This window comes from Natator depressus, chromosome 3, assembly GCF_965152275.1.
Source record: "Natator depressus isolate rNatDep1 chromosome 3, rNatDep2.hap1, whole genome shotgun sequence".
In the NCBI taxonomy this organism is placed as follows: domain Eukaryota; kingdom Metazoa; phylum Chordata; order Testudines; family Cheloniidae; genus Natator; species Natator depressus.
Window position 1 is genome coordinate 47,985,407 of NC_134236.1, and position 11,708 is coordinate 47,997,114.

Genomic DNA, 11,708 nt, shown 5'->3' on the forward strand with positions numbered 1-11,708 from the left:
CACAGAAAGGAAAAGTGCAGGATCTGCAAAAACTTTTCCCCTCGAACTCAGAAGAAGCAGGGTATCCGCTTGAGGGCCCTCCTCATGGAGGCTGTGCTTCATCCTGCCTTGGATCCCTCTCGATCGGACTCCACGCCTGGCACTTTGGCATTGGCGTACAGACATCTGTGCCCAAAGCAGGCCTGGTGGCCAAAGAACAAATAGTCTGGATGGCACCGCAGATGCCAAGCCAGGCAACGGACCCAGCTAAGGCCTTGGCATCTAGGGGCAAGCTGGTTATGGGACTACCCTCTAAAGAAGCGAAGTGTCCCCAGACTGCAGGCATCAATACCCATCACTGGTATTCTAGCACTCCAGCCTCAGTCCCTGGTTAGAAGACCCAGGTCCCTGACACCAAGATCTCCACCTACAAAGCACGGGACATCTGAGTAACTATGCCAGTTCCCGTACCCACAGTACCATTGGGCCTCCCACCAGAGATCACCACAGCACAGATCACTATTGCCTAGGTGGTCTTCCAGGCGTCGATTCCCCCTGGTGTGGGATCATTCCAGGTCACAACACCAGTCTCCAGCTCCCCAGTATCGCTCTTTGGGCAGGCACCGATCCTCACCCTCTCCTTCCCGGTCGCCAACAGAGGTCAGTCAGCAGACTCAGGCATCTGCAGCTCCGCCCTGGTCACTGGAAGGGCAATGGTCTGAGTTAGAAGAAGAGTTCAGCCCCTCTCTGTTAAAAGGCAAATTGCCACTAGCCTGTGAGACCGGTGTGGCTCCTGTGGTGGCAGCACGGAGGCAGGGGCAGTGGCCTGCTCCACAGCAGTAATTGAACCCGGGCAGTGTTCGTGTTATGCCAGTCCCGTACTCCCACCGTTCCTCCCAAGCCACATCAGACAAACTGCCCCCGGCACAGCTGGCACCTGAGTTGGAGCACGGTGCCGAATCCGATGCCGGGGGGACGCAGCGGGCCCTGATGCCCAAGGAGCAGTCCCCAGACAACGACGGGGAAGCCGTCCCTCCTCCTGCAGCGCAGTCCTTTTAATGGTCTCTGGACAAAGCAACCAGGAGCAAATGAGCAGCCCCTCCCCGCCCCTCCGCCCCCAACGACTTCAAGGAGCACCAGGCCCTGCTGAAAAGGGTGGCTGCCAACCTGATATTGGAGGTCGAGGAGCTAGCGGAGGAGTCCATTGTTCTGTATCCTTTGTATTTAGTTGATAGGTACTTAGTTAGACCATTAAGTTAAGTGTTCGAGTAGTAGTTTACGAGTTAGAGTCCTGGCTGGGACTTCACCTAGGAGCGGGGCACGCCCAGTTTCCCAGGCTTTAAGCCATACTCATCGTGCAGTTGGCCGATGCCCATTAGCGACCCCCACGAGAGCTGTCTGAAGTGTTTGGGGGAGTTCCACAGAAAGGAAAAGTGCAGGATCTGCAAAAACTTTTCCCCTCGAACTCAGAAGAAGCAGGGTATCCGCTTGAGGGCCCTCCTCATGGAGGCTGTGCTTCATCCTGCCTTGGATCCCTCTCGATCGGACTCCACGCCTGGCACTTTGGCATTGGCGTACAGACATCTGTGCCCAAAGCAGGCCTGGTGGCCAAAGAACAAATAGTCTGGATGGCACCGCAGATGCCAAGCCAGGCAACGGACCCAGCTAAGGCCTTGGCATCTAGGGGCAAGCTGGTTATGGGACTACCCTCTAAAGAAGCGAAGTGTCCCCAGACTGCAGGCATCAATACCCATCACTGGTATTCTAGCACTCCAGCCTCAGTCCCTGGTTAGAAGACCCAGGTCCCTGACACCAAGATCTCCACCTACAAAGCACGGGACATCTGAGTAACTATGCCAGTTCCCGTACCCACAGTACCATTGGGCCTCCCACCAGAGATCACCACAGCACAGATCACTATTGCCTAGGTGGTCTTCCAGGCGTCGATTCCCCCTGGTGTGGGATCATTCCAGGTCACAACACCAGTCTCCAGCTCCCCAGTATCGCTCTTTGGGCAGGCACCGATCCTCACCCTCTCCTTCCCGGTCGCCAACAGAGGTCAGTCAGCAGACTCAGGCATCTGCAGCTCCGCCCTGGTCACTGGAAGGGCAATGGTCTGAGTTAGAAGAAGAGTTCAGCCCCTCTCTGTTAAAAGGCAAATTGCCACTAGCCTGTGAGACCGGTGTGGCTCCTGTGGTGGCAGCACGGAGGCAGGGGCAGTGGCCTGCTCCACAGCAGTAATTGAACCCGGGCAGTGTTCGTGTTATGCCAGTCCCGTACTCCCACCGTTCCTCCCAAGCCACATCAGACAAACTGCCCCCGGCACAGCTGGCACCTGAGTTGGAGCACGGTGCCGAATCCGATGCCGGGGGGACGCAGCGGGCCCTGATGCCCAAGGAGCAGTCCCCAGACAACGACGGGGAAGCCGTCCCTCCTCCTGCAGCGCAGTCCTTTTAATGGTCTCTGGACAAAGCAACCAGGAGCAAATGAGCAGCCCCTCCCCGCCCCTCCGCCCCCAACGACTTCAAGGAGCACCAGGCCCTGCTGAAAAGGGTGGCTGCCAACCTGATATTGGAGGTCGAGGAGCTAGCGGAGGAGTCCATTGTTCTGTATCCTTTGTATTTAGTTGATAGGTACTTAGTTAGACCATTAAGTTAAGTGTTCGAGTAGTAGTTTACGAGTTAGAGTCCTGGCTGGGACTTCACCTAGGAGCGGGGCACGCCCCGTTTCCCAGGCTTTAAGCCATACTCATCGTGCAGTTGGCCGATGCCCATTAGCGACCCCCACGAGACGCAGCGGGCCCTGATGCCCAAGGAGCAGTCCCCAGACAACGACGGGGAAGCCGTCCCTCCTCCTTTAATGTCATATGCTCCTTCACCCCAGCCTGGATCGCATTGCCTATCCACCCAGGGGTCCGAAAAATTGCTGTCTTTGTGGCAGACCCCCTCTTCCATTCCACCTACCTCCAACAAGGCAGAAAAGAAGTACTATGTCCCGGCAAAGGGCTTTGAATACCTATATACCCACCCTCCAGTGGGGTCCTTGGCAGTGTCTGCCATCAATGAGAGGGATAGGCAGGGCCAGGTGAGCGGCACACTGAAAAATGGAGACACCAAGGGGCTGAACTTGTTTGGCAGAAAAATTTATTCAACAGCCAGCCTGCAATTTCAGATGTCTAACCATCAAGCCCTGCTGGGCAGGTACAACTTCAACCTGTGGGACTCCATCAGCAAGTTCAAGGAGGGCCTTCCACAGGACCGAGCCCAGGAGTTTGCCTCCTTCGTGGAAGAAGGCAAAGTGGTGGTAGAGGCATCCTCCAGATGGCCTGGCATGCTATGGACTCAGCAGCCAGGGCAGTCGTCTCTGCGGTGGTCATGATGCACAGCTCCTGGTTGCAATCCTCCAGGCTGTCTCAGGAGATGCAGACTACCCTTCAGGACCTCCCATTTGAGGCAGCAGGGCTCTTCTCGGAGCTGACTGATGCAGGGCTCCATGGCCTTAAAGACTCCTGTGCCACCCTCTGTTCCTTGGGCCTCTGCAGGCTAGAAAGCTCTTCCATCTCCCACCTTCTCCATCGACATCCTGGGGTGTCCCCCGGTTCAGCTCCTACAGGAAGAAGGACAGAAACAAAGGGTTTAAGCGGCAGCACCCTTTGTCTTCCCATTCCTGTGCCCAGCCTGGTTCTTCCAGAGGCCAAGGAAGCCAGAAGCAGGCATTTTGAGGATGGGCCCAAGGATAGCACCCCGTCACTTCCCAGGATCCACTCCCCCTGCTTTTTCCTCAAGCACTTGCACCCCTTCCGGTTGGCCTTGTTGCGGCTGACCTTGGACCGTTGGGTGTTCAACATAATATCTTTGAGCTACACCCAGCAGTTCATGACCTCTCAGTGGCTGCTCCATTATGTCTACTGCTCCGGTTGGATCTGTTGTCACAAAAGCACGGCAGTGTTCTGCATCCAGATCTGGCAGCGCTGCACCTGACAGTTTGGCTGCTGCATGGTTAAATGCAGAGGAACAAGAGTGCTTGGCTGGTTTCCAATAGGTCCTGTTGGGCAGCAGAAAGCCCTCCACCAGCTCAACCTATTTGGCCAAATGGAAGTAGTTCGCTTGTTGGATCTCGAATAAATGCATTCGGTCCGAGCAGGCCTCGCTGTAGTTAATCCTGGACTACCTTTTGCATCTCAAGCTCCAAGGCCTGTCCCTTTCCACTATCAAGGTCCACTTGGCTGCTATCTTAGCCTTCCATCCGCCACTCGAGGGTAGGTTGGTTTTGACATGACTGCCAGGTTCCTCAAGGGCCTCGAGTGCCTCTACCCGCACATCAGGGACCCCATCTCTCTGTGAGACCTGAATCTTGTGCTGTCGTGGCTCACAGGACCCTCTCCCCACTTCAAGCCTCTGGCTTCCTTCTCTCTCCTTCTCCTTTCCTGGAAGGTCACATTGTTGGTTTCAATGACATCTGCCCGCTGGGTCTCTGAGATCAGGGCACTTACCTCAGAACTGCCCTATACAGTCTTCTACAAAGACAAAGTCTAACTGCGCCCACACCTGGCTTTCCTGCCCAAGGTGGTCTCACAGTTTCATACAGGCCAGGACATTTACTTACCTGTTTTTTTCCCCCAAACTGCATAACGAGGAGGAAGAGCATAGGTTGCATTCCCTAGACATGAGGAGGATGCTAGCCTTCTACACTGAAAGGACCAAGCCATTCCGCAAGTCAATGCAATTGTTCGTCGTGGTGGTCAACAGGATGAAAGGTCGTCCAGTGTCTGCTCAAAAAATTTCTTCTTGTATCACTGCCAGCATTCACTACTGATATGATTAGGCAAGGGTGCCACCTCCGGTGATCGTGAACACCCACTAAACCAGAGCACAAGCCTCTTTGGCAGCTCTCTAGCCCAGGTGCCTATCCAGGACATCTGTAAGATAGCCACCAGGTCACCCATCCACATGTTCACATCCCATTACATGCTTATCCAGCAGGCTCAGGATGATGCTGGTTTTGGTAGAGTAGTGTGGCAAGCCACAAGACCATGAACTCTGAGCCCACCTCCAAGGATATTGCTTGTGAGTCACCTAGAATGGAATCGACACGAGCAAACACTCGAAGAAGAAAAAACGGTTACCTACCTTTTTGTAACTTGTTGTTCTTTGAGATGTGCTGCTCATGTCCATTCCATTACCTGCCCTCCTGCCCCTCTGTCGGAGTTGCCAGCAAGAAGGAACTGAGAGGGCGCATGTTCAGTGGCATACTGACGCATGAGCACAGCACTCAAGGGGGTGCCGCAGCCAACCCTACAGATACCGCTCAGGCAAAAGTCTCTGACTGTGCACTTTGGCGCACACAAACCTAGAATGGAATGGACATGAGCAATACATCTTGAAGAATAACAGTTACGAAAGGTAGGTAACCATTTCTCTCCGCCTCCAACCCCCCCCCCCCCGATACTTAAAAGTGTAGTATCAGGCCCTGAGATCTTAAATATAAACTGCAACATTCATTTTGCCCATTTTAAAGATATTCTATAATCTTTTTCAGAACATGAGGGTGCGGACAGTAAAAGGACAAGAGTATTATTCCAAATCAGGGGCAAAATTCCATGGAAAAATGGAACAGAAATTTCTTCTGGTTGACTGTAAGAAAGTCATGTATGGTACTTACAGGTAAGTTCAATACACAAGGCTGTGAATAGAATATATTTCCTTAAAGGTAATCAGAATATGGCTCTTTCATGATAAGTAATTTTGCTATTTCTGAAAATGGTCAGTATACTCTATGGTTAACTTTGATATAATTTATATTGTATATTATTTAAAAGTCTGACATAGAAGTTTTGTTGGGTAACTAGCATAATGTAGGGCCAAATTCTGAACTCCTCATTCAGTATTTAGTGAATAAGGACTCAAGCAGACTCAATTTGGCTTCAGTTCAATGAAGTCAGTAAAAACAGAGGCCATGTCTACACTTACCGGGCATCGACGCTGCTGTAATTGATGCAATGGGGGTCGATTTAGCGGGACTAGTGAAGACCCACTAAATTGACTGCAGATTGCTCTCCCGTCGACTCCGGTACTCCACCAGAATGAAAAGAGTAAGGTAAGTTGATGGGAGGGCGTCTCCCGTCGACACAGTGCAGTGTAGATACCACAGTAAGTTGACCTAAGCTACATCAACTCCAGCTACGTTATTCACACAGCTGGAGTAGCATAACTTAGGTCGACTTACCCCGGTAGTGTAGATAAGGCCAGAGTGAGGACCCCAGTATTTGTCCCATACCATTTAATTATTCTTTTTTAATATTCACATTAGAAAACATCACCAAGGTATATTTCATAAGCTCTCCTGTTAAACTTCTATTTGTAATAGTCCTCCAGATACTTGCATCATTAATTTGTTCTTTCCTGTTTTGTGTTCTACACTGTGGTCCAAATTCAGAGGTGATAATGTATAAGGTAAGATAAGTTAGACTCTCTCACACTTGGTTAGATTCCCGTAGACCAACTTATACCTACTTAACAATATACAAATATGTGCAAGGGAGTGAAAATTGGCATAACGTACATACTGAGGAGCTGGAAGAGACTATAAAAATGTGGTAAGCTAAAAGGAGGATGGCCAACTTTGTCTTTCACGTTATTATATTTTTATTTGCTTTTCTTGCAACACTTCTCTCTTTTGGCCTCTCAAGTTGATTTGCAGCAACATAGAGATTATGGGCTAGATCCTCAGCTGGTGACTGATAGAGGTTCTGCCAGTGTACAGCAGCTGACACTCTGGCCTTCTACGCTTAGCGAGACTCGGCTAACTAAATTCAAATGTGAGGTGTGCAAGGTGATGAGGGAAGTGACATCAGTGAGTTCAGAAGTGAGTAAGTATAAGAGGATGCAGAGGGAATCTGACTGGTTTGACCTTTTTCACCGATAATGCCTTTGAAATGTTAGTGTCTGTGAGAATGAGACTTTGAAAATTACTATGTCTCAAAGAAAAGCATTTTAGAAAATTGCAGTTTTCATGACCTAGCACTATGGGGCCTAAATCATCCATTTCTGCTGAAATTAAGCTTCCATTAAAAAAATGTTTCTAGCCATTATGGTAGCTAAGACTATCTTATTTGAATTTGTCTTCTAAAAATCAGTTAAAACTACAGACTTTTTTTAATGTTCAAAAGTACAGTATGCTCATTTAATAACCTCATTGAAAATGAATGAGAAATAAAACTGTTTTTACATGAGTCACTAAGTTAACTTTTTGATGTAATTCTATTATATTTTAATTTTCTTATTTCTTTCCTGAAAAATACAAAACTAACTAACAAATAAAATAAAAGAAGTAAGACCATTCAAATTAACTCAACAATTCTTATTAGTATCATCAGGACCTACAAATGGTAACATATTGCTTAATACCTTCACTTTCAGTTTTCTTGCATTATTTTGACGCAAGGAAGAATGGGGTCATAAGATAAATGTATATCTGACACAAATGTAATCTACAAAATATGTAGTTTTAATAGTGACATCACGGTGTGACGCTTTACTCTTGGGGGAATTCTGTGCCAAAAATTTAAAAATTCTGCACACAATATTTTAAAATTCTGCATATTTTATTTGTCAAAATAACGCAATATAATCACTCTGGTTTCAATTATTTCAGTAATTTATTTAAACTACAATACAATGGATGGAGAAAGGGAGTGGGGAGCATTGGGGGAAATCCCCCAACTCCCTTGCTTACTAGTAATGTAGCTAGGTTTGATCCTTTATTTCTAGTTATTAGTCAACAAATAAATGCAGCCACATGCTCAGTGTTACATCATAGGCAACTGAACAGCAGGTGAGGACTGGGGAATTAAACTCACAATTTATATTGGCTACTGACCATATCCAGAAAGATCAGTAGCAAACAGTTCATGGAGCACATTTTGACAGGAATTTTTTTCATTCCAAAAATTTAGACCAGTTCTAATCACTAAAGCACCATAAGCATTTATAAGGCCATACTGTCCTTTACACCACTCTGGCAATGTAAAGGAGCCTTAAAACTTTTACACCTGTTTTATACTCCTGGGGGAATTCACTAAGCAGGCAGGCTGTTACATTGTGCTCTGCCTGAGGGGACAAAGCCTGCACCATGCCTACCTCCTCAGAAACACCCTGAAGCCCTGCCCCTCCACATCGAGCATGCTGCAATAGCGAGCAAGAGGGACAGAGTATTTCTCTCTCACACACGCCCTAGCTTGCAGCAAAGTAAATGTTTGTGTAGACAAGCTCTTATTTATTCAGAACTGTCAGAAAGACTTTTGCATATATTCCTAATTTACTGTTTTCATACAATAATACAAATTACTTGTACATACATGTGGCCTCTGACTTGCAGGGCTAATTTTGAACCTACAAATAATTGTACCTACAGTCTTACTTACACTATTAATTGCTAGTGAAATTATTTGCACATGTGCACCTATCTACCCAATTTGTGGATGGAAACATTGAAATGCATAGTGTTTGTAAGTACAATTAGATAGTTATGGGCCTAATGCAGCTCCCACTGAAATCAATGGTAAGTCTTCCACTGAATTCAAATGGAGTTGGGTCAGGCCCTCCATATCTAAGTGCCATGAATCATGCCTACAGTTAACTGCATGAATAAGTATTTGTGCATGAAAAATTGTGCCTGCTAAATCACAGACTGGGCGGAGGCCCTCATAATAATGAGGGCTGGTATGATGCATTTGTCCAAAAGTTTTAGAGTATTATTAATTGTAATTTGTTCTGCTTTCAGCTTTATGTGGTCATTTGAAAAAGCCAACCTCAGCATGGTTCAAGTTATCACAGGACAACTGGTTGAATCCTTTGATGAAGAGTTTAGGACGCTGTATGCCCGTTCCTCTGTTCCTAGTTCATTTGCCCCAGAATTAGTTAGGATAAATAGTCACAGGATACTCTGGGAGAATGGCACATACCAGCATTCACAGTCTTCTTTAGCTTCAGTCTCCAGCCAACGAAACCTTTTTGGTAGGCAAGACAAAATTCACAAACTAGATCCCATTTACTTGAAAACTCGAGGAAGATATGCAGTGAATGAAATAGATACATATGGTTTGAGAAATCAAACCTACAACAAACTACCCTTTCATCCAGGTTTTAACATGCAAAATAAAATTCAGCAGTATCAACCCAGTGAACAAAATGAGCATTGGAAGAGACATAGTTATGCTGGGGAAAACCCAGAAAGGACTCCTTACTTTTTGCTACACAGAGCTATTAATCGGACCAATAATTTATCAAATACTTGGAAGATGCCATCTGATAGCCTTAGTATTGTATCTTCATTAAAGGGAGGCTATACAAACAACTGCAATGCACCCCAACAAAGTTTTGCCAATCGGTTTGCACAGCCAAAGATAAATATTGCAGAAAGAAATTCAATTGTACGGAGGTCTTTCAGTGGAACAGATAATCATATCCGCTATCTGCAACAGAGGATGCCAACCCTTGAACACACTACAAAATCATTTCTACGTAACTGGCGAATTGAGTCATACTTAAATGATCAGTCAGATTCCGCTGCAGACTGCAATGGATCAGCAGTCAGTGACAGGTATGAGGGCTATGACACAGCTGAAAATATTAAAGCTCATGCCCTTTATTCTCATTCTCGCCTGAGGTCATCATTAGCTTTTAAGCCAACTTTGCCAGAACAGCAGGAAGTAAGCAGCTGTACAAGTTCTTCAAATTCAACTATCGTTGGTTCAGAGGGAAGTGAAACACCTAAAGGGACACCCAATCATATCCCAATTGTGAAAAATGTGACCGACAAAGAATCAGCAGAGGTCAGCGCTAATGTCCCACCTGACTCAGATGAACCGAAAAAGCCTGAAATGCAGGTTGCAGAAAACAAAAAACCTATTTTATATCCAAATGCCACTAGGGACCCATCTACCTACATGTACACAGCCTTCTATGTAAACAGACAGGCAGAAAATGTAAAGAACCATCAAAATGAAAATGTACTGAAAAGGCGAAGTTTCCCTATGTTTGATAACTCCAAGTCCGCTTTGGATCATGGTGTCAACAAGCAGGCGTCCAGCTACGTGTACAGCACACTGACGAGGCAGAGACTTAAGCGGCCGGAAAATCTAAAGCCCCCAGAAGATACAATAAAAAACTCTAAAAGCTTTCACAGTGCGACCAACCACATAGAACATGAAGATAAAAATCTCAAAGGAGAATCAAAGAGCCCCACTACCACGAAGGCCATCTCTGTGGCTGCTCTGGCTGAAGATAGCAAAGAGGAACCTAGCAAACAATGTACTTTAAAGAAAGAAAATAAGAATTCTCCAAGTTTCCTGAAAAAGGGATCCCAGAAACTGAGGTCATTGCTGAATCTCACACCAGACAAGAAGGAAAACTTGTCAAAAAACAAAGCTCCTGTGTTTTATAGAATGTGCAGCAGTTCTGACACGTTGGTTTCTGAAGGCGAAGAGAATCAAAAGCCAAAAATATCTGAGACTAAGGCTGATTCTTCTCCAAGAAAAAAGAGGATCACATCATCCAATTCACAAGGCAGCTTGCATAAAAGTAAAGAGGATGTCACTGTGAGCCCACCCAAGTCTCCCAAGCCACCCAAGTCTCCCAAGCCACCAAAGTCTCCAAAACCTCCATTTGATGAAAGCAGTAAAAAGTGCCCTACTTTATGCCCCCCTGAAAAGTTCTTAGAAACTGTAGGAGATGCATCCACTCCAAGATTTAATACTGAACAGATCCAGTACCAAGAGGTGAAAGAAGCTATAACTAATGCTACACAGGAAACTGCACCTGTTTCTAGTTCTCCACAAAGAGTAAGCACAATGACATCCCAGTCTGGAAACTCAAAGCATAAAGAGGAGTTATTAAGATCTTGTTTGAGTGAAAGACGTGTTTATAGTCGCTTTGAGCCATTCTTGAAGATGGAAAGTTCTGGTCAGCCAGCAAGAAATACACCCAAGACCAGTACACAGCCTCCAGAAACAAAAAGCAAAACCTTAGGGAATAACTATGCAAGGGGCAATCAGGTGGCTCATTACAACTCAACCGTATACCATCCATTACAGCCAAATGAAAACAAGCTTCGAGGATTTATGCAAAAGTTTGGAAACTTACTATACAAAAACAAATAAAACCTATATAGTCTGAGGACTGTGTGAAAAATAGCAAAGGCAGCAGGGCTGTAAGTATTGAACTGAATTAGACAGATAGGCAGGCCTGTAAAGTTTACAAGGGTTTCTGCAGGGGTTAGAACCTTGGAATTGATGTATATGTTTTTATGTAATAAACCTAGAGTTATTATACTTCAGTCATTGCACAAGTTCTGTGTCTAAAAGATGTTTTAAATGCGATGTTTATATTGTTTATACTGTAAGATTAATTTGAGATAGATACTTTCCCTCATGCAGAAAGTGTGTAATAATATCTTATAAGTGTGAAAAAGAGGGAGGAGGTTTTTTAAACTCTAATATTTTTTTCAAAAAACCTGTCATTTAAAAATAGAATAATACTGGGATAAGTGGTCTGCTGTGTCTTTTCAGCATTTATGTACTCTTGAAAGTGATAAAAGCAGATGTTAATTAATTGCATGTTACTTAGCCATTTAAACTAATTTTTGAAAACCTCTTACAGACTTTACCATATTACTGATTGTCTCCACAGACTGCCTATTGAACTGTGAGGATAACAAATTGAGAATCTCAC

General features: G+C 45.8%; 1 protein-coding gene across 1 annotated transcript in view; it reads left to right on the forward strand.

Annotated features, from left to right (window-relative positions):
• Positions 1 to 11,137, forward strand: part of FAM83B (family with sequence similarity 83 member B) — a 60,863-nt gene extending 49,726 nt beyond the window's left edge. The window contains exons 3-5 of the mRNA XM_074946835.1: positions 5,518 to 5,642; positions 8,761 to 10,617; positions 10,657 to 11,137. Coding sequence (XP_074802936.1) covers positions 5,518 to 5,642; positions 8,761 to 10,617; positions 10,657 to 11,137 — 2,463 coding nt within the window. The remainder of the gene's footprint in view (positions 1 to 5,517; positions 5,643 to 8,760; positions 10,618 to 10,656) is intronic.
• The last annotated feature ends 571 nt before the right edge of the window (positions 11,138 to 11,708 follow it).